The 5,158-nt window shown below is 40.1% G+C and overlaps 1 protein-coding gene across 1 annotated transcript in view; it reads right to left on the reverse strand.

The window, feature by feature from the left end:
• Positions 1-5,158, reverse strand: part of Cct2 (chaperonin containing TCP1 subunit 2) — a 15,249-nt gene that overhangs the window by 8,572 nt on the left and 1,519 nt on the right. The window contains exons 4-8 of the mRNA XM_031349726.1: positions 4,763-4,874; positions 4,280-4,356; positions 4,074-4,186; positions 3,152-3,354; positions 33-133 (exon numbers count right to left, since the gene is read on the reverse strand). Coding sequence (XP_031205586.1) covers positions 33-133; positions 3,152-3,354; positions 4,074-4,186; positions 4,280-4,356; positions 4,763-4,874 — 606 coding nt within the window. The remainder of the gene's footprint in view (positions 1-32; positions 134-3,151; positions 3,355-4,073; positions 4,187-4,279; positions 4,357-4,762; positions 4,875-5,158) is intronic.

The following is a 5,158-nucleotide window of genomic DNA, read 5'->3' on the forward strand; positions in this document are numbered from 1 at the left end:
AAAAAAAAAAAAAAAGAAATGCAGTCACATACCTTTATTTTGTCTGTATCCATTCCAGTATTTGCAATAAGAATTTTAGCATTTTCAATTCTCTTTGGTTGATTTACTCCAATTTTTTTATCCAAGAGAAAACCTACAACAAACGTAAAGATGGTAATAAACATAAGGATGCATTAGTAAGCCTACATAGTTGTCTGCTAACAGATTAGTAACTCAAACAATGCATTTTAAAGTTCAACATACCATGTTCCCAGGATCTAAAAAGTATTTCATTATAGGAGTGATCACAAACATCAACCCAGTATTTAAAATACTTTTGGGAAAATAGAACATAACAGAGTTGGAGAGACAGCTTAGTGGTTTAGAGCACCTGCTGGCTCTTGCAGAGGACCTGGGTTCATTTCCCAGTACCCACATGTTGGCTGACAACCCCAGTTACTCCATTTCTAGGGGATCCTGGGCTCCACAGGCACCAGGCACACACACGGCAGACATATATGTAGGCAAAATACCCATAAACATTAATAAAGCAAATAAACAAAGAAGACAATACACACAGGCAATCTTACAGCATTAGCACAGAAACAAACCACAACACCGTGAAACTTTTGTTTCATACATATACACATATTATGTATGTATATATATGTGTGTGTGTGTGTGTGTACACACACAGCAGACCAGAGTCTGTAGATTACAATTTAAAAATATTTAAGTTCGCCGGGCGGTGGCACGCCTTTAATCCCAGCAATTGGGAGGCAGAGGCAGGCAGATTTCTGAGTTCAAGGCCAGCCTGGTCTACAGAGTTCCAGGACAGCCAGGGCTACACAGAGAAACCCTGTCTTGAAAACAACAACAACAACAACAACAACAACAACCCCAAAACAAACAAACAAACAAAAAACCATTAAAGTTCATTTTTACTAACTTAAAACCAGCAAGACAAGCAGTGAGAACTAAAAATCAGAGACAGGGCCACCTGTTCTACACAGCAAGTTTCAGGACATCCAGAGCAACATAATAGAGACCCGCCTCACTAAACCAACACAGCTACATAAACCTGGTCCCAATCTTGCTCTTGCCCTCAGGCTATGGCTGGTGTCAACCAGATACTCATATATAAATGATGCACAACAACTAAAGGGAGAGATGCTCATTTCCAGCATTGTTGATTTCATGCCATCATATGACCTGGTACTGACCATCTGCATAGGCTTCTTTCAGACATGTAGCATACGCTGGCTTATTAAGCCTACCTCATGTTTCTGCTCTATTCAGCTGTCATCACTTAGCAGATGATCAAGAGATCAAGGTTCCATTACAATTCCTGGTCTAGAATGGGGAGCAGCACGAGCCACTGTTCCAAGGCTTCTCCTACTTGGCAGACCACTAGAAACACTACAGAGCCCTTGCAGATCAATGGAACCAAAATATTTTCAGAACTCCATAAATAAATGGCACAAGACACACATAAAAGCCAGGATTCCAAATCACCTGTAGGATCAAGTTTATACAGCACAACTTGACTCTTTTTAAAATCATTTAAGATGGGCTGGAGAGATGGCACAGCAGTTAAAGGCACTGACTGCTCTTCCAGGAGGTCCTGAGTTCAATTCCCAGCAATCACATGGTGGCTCACAACCACCTGTAATAATGGGATCTAATGCCCTCTTGTGATGTGTCTGAAGACAGTACAGTGATTTATTCATAAATATAAAATAAATCTTTAAAGTCCTTTAAGAAAATGTTTACATGGTCCACAGCTCATTTGAAAGTAAATACAATGTGAAGAAACTGAAAAAAACCTAAGCCCTACAAATTACACTAAGAAAATAGCATCTCCCAACTTAGTCCTCAAAAACTACATCCCTATACAATAAACACGTATATTTGTCAAGTAAAAATATTTTTTTTTCTCAAAACAAAACACTAAGCTCGAGAGATGGTGCAGATGTTGAGAGTGCTCACTACTGGAGACGACCCGAGTTTGGCTCCCAGCACCCTCACTGGGAGGCCCACACCAGCCCGTGACTCCACCTCAGTGGAGCTGCTGCCTCTAGCCACGGACAGGCACATACCCATACACAGACACAAACATGCACAGGATTAAAAAGTCTTGGATACAAAAAAATTTCCCTGAGGCCAACAATGTAACTCAGTAATTAAAAGATAATTACTCAGCATTCAAAAGCCCTAGATGGACCCAACATTATATAATTATAGTTTGGGAGACAATAGCAGAAGGAACAGAAGCTTATGGTCATTCTTGGCTACACACACACACACACACTCTCTCTCTCACGGCTATCACTAGCTACACAAGACTATCTTTAAAAATAATAGGGCCCGAAGAGATGGCTCATCAGTTAAGAGCACTTGCTGCTCTTTCTAAAGACCTGGTTTGGTTCCCAGCACCCACATGGTGGCTCACAGCCATCTTTACTTCAGTTCCAGGGGTCTGGTATCCTTTTTTGAACTACACGAGTACCAGTTATGCATGTGGTGCACATATATGTTGTCGAAGTACTTAAGAGAGTAAGTCTAAACTTCTTTTAATAAAAAAAAAAAAAAAAAAAAAAAAAAAAAAAAAAAAAAAAAAAAAAGCAAAGGCTACACAAATGTCAACAAAATATTAATCAGACAAAAATTCCTTTATCCATAACAACCTGCTAATTAAATGATTTGACTTGAGACTCTGCTTGGAAAATACATATAATCCTAAAAAAGTAGTATTTGGGAACAGCTTTTGGTAAAGCTGTAATTTTTTTTTTTTTTTTTTTTTTTTGGTTTTTCCAGACAGGGTTTCTCTGTGTAGACCAGGCTGGCCTCGAACTCAGAAATCCACCTGCCTCTGCCTCCCAAGTGCTGGGATTAAAGGCGTGTGCCACCACCGCCTGGCTATAATTTCTCTATTATTAGCAAAAGACTTTATGTGTGAAATCTAGAAAGTAAAACAATGCTCAAGTGGCATTAAAGATGAAGCACAAAAATAAATAAATAAAAAATAAATAAATAAATAAAAAAGATGAAGCACACACAACAAATTGGTTAAAATGACAAAAGTAGCTGAGTGGTCTTAAAGACAAGTTCTCTGGCTCTGTAATATCAGGGGAGCAGAGATCAACGGGTATGTTCCGGCACATATACGCACCTTCATCGAGATAGGAGTCTGCTAGACTCCCACCTAGTTTCTTGATGACATGAATCGCCTCCAGATTACCAGAGCCTTTCAGTCTGAGAACAGCTTCTACGGCTAATTTAGTAAAGTGGTCCTTGTGGTGAGTAAGGAGCTTGGAGGATAATGTCGTTCCTGCAATATTCATTAAATCTTGCCAGAACCTGGCTTCATCAGAACTAATAAAGCCAAACAGACAGAAGAAAACGTGCTTGTTATTAAAATTATCCATTAAGCATCCTTTACTTCTCAGACTTACCTATGTACTTGACCCTACTCAGGCCTTTAAGGTCATCAGAACCAAGTGGATAACAGGATCCTGTCTTCCCCGTCAAACCGACAAACTTGGTGACCTCTGAGCACGCAAGCCCACTCAATGTTGTCACTCAGCACAAATAGAAATCGTTTCTGGTAGTTTACTTGGTAATATACTTAGAAGTAAACTAAATATGTATTTACTTTTGGACTCCACTTCTAGAAATATTTCTTGAGTAACAAATTTCCTACATTATAAAGCTAAAACTTTTCAAGGGCAGAGAGCTTAAAGAAATTTCATCAGTCCTATACTGAAGCACCTAACATCTAATGTGCAGAGAACGTATCAACACCCAGAGACACACTGGCTAGACCAGTTAAGAGATTAATGAACCAGGCAAGGATACACAGGCTTGCAATCCCAGCACTTGGGAAGGAGAACTCTGAGAATGAGGCTAGCGAGAGCTTACTCTAGAGCACAGGAGGCTAAGGTTCTGAAGGTGAAGGCTAGCTGAAGGTTCTTAGGAGGGTAGCATGTGTTTTAGCTGCTAGGGTAGGGCAAAGTGTAGCATTAGAAACGGTCATGCATGTTTCTCATGGCTCTCTGGATTAGACTTTCCCAAGGGGATTAGGCTACACCAACCCGTGATCCACAGCGGAGCTCAGCAGGGCCTCTCTTGCTGTCTTTGTGGCTTCTCTCCAACCTGCGATGATGGTCTGTGGATGGATCTTTTTTGCAATTAAAGATTCTGCTTCCTGCCAATAAACAGGTACACAAATGTAATGAAGGATTCCACTACTGCTCAAAACCATAGTCTCAATACTAACGGAAGTGTCAGCAACTCTTACCCGGAGCAGCTCTGCAGCTAAGACAGTAACCGAGGTAGTGCCATCACCAACTTCATCATCTTGAACCCTTGACATATCTAGGAAAAAAGCGAAATTATTTCTCCACATTACTAAATTTTTTTAAAACTTCCACGACAAAGCAAAACTCCATTAATAGTTAAATATTTTAGTTTGAATGCCTCACGAGTTGATGGAAACAAACTCCTAATCTTCTCCTGTCTCACCAAGTTAGGCCTGCTGTCACATTATGACAGCAAAAAAGGCCTCACCAGGAAGGGCCACTTGGACTTGGCAGTTCAGCAAACAGATGTGTATCATTTAAAAAGTATGCTTGCAGCAGCCCACATGGACTATGGGTAACAATCATACTTCTAACATTCATTTTATTAGTGATAAATGCCAATGGCTATCATTTAAATAGCTGACACAGCCGATAAGGGTATAAATTATTGGATAATACTACCAAGCAAATCTCAGACTCACCAACTAGAACCTTCGCTGCAGGGTTGTCCACACCGATGTTCTTGAGAATGGTGGCACCGTCATTGGTCACCATCAGAGAGGCATCTCGTCCACTGCTTAGGAGAATTTTGTCCTGTAAAATTTATTTCTGTCAAATTAAGGTCTAAGTACTTCTTCAAGAATTCGTGCAGATACAGAAACCTCTGGATGGTTAGTTAGCTACAAAATGTTTCCCATGCATGTATCCTACAACTAAACCTCAGTGAGTACAAAGCTTAGAAGTACAGGCAATACAAACTAGCTTTGCTACACCATCACAAGACAACAATGGGAACCAATGCCCATCAGCAAAGTTCAAAGCAAATCCCAGAACACTATACAACAGTTAAAGAAGTGTAACAATCTAAAGGAAAAAGA

The sequence above is a fragment of the Mastomys coucha genome, unplaced genomic scaffold (assembly GCF_008632895.1).
Source record: "Mastomys coucha isolate ucsf_1 unplaced genomic scaffold, UCSF_Mcou_1 pScaffold4, whole genome shotgun sequence".
NCBI lineage: Eukaryota > Metazoa > Chordata > Mammalia > Rodentia > Muridae > Mastomys > Mastomys coucha.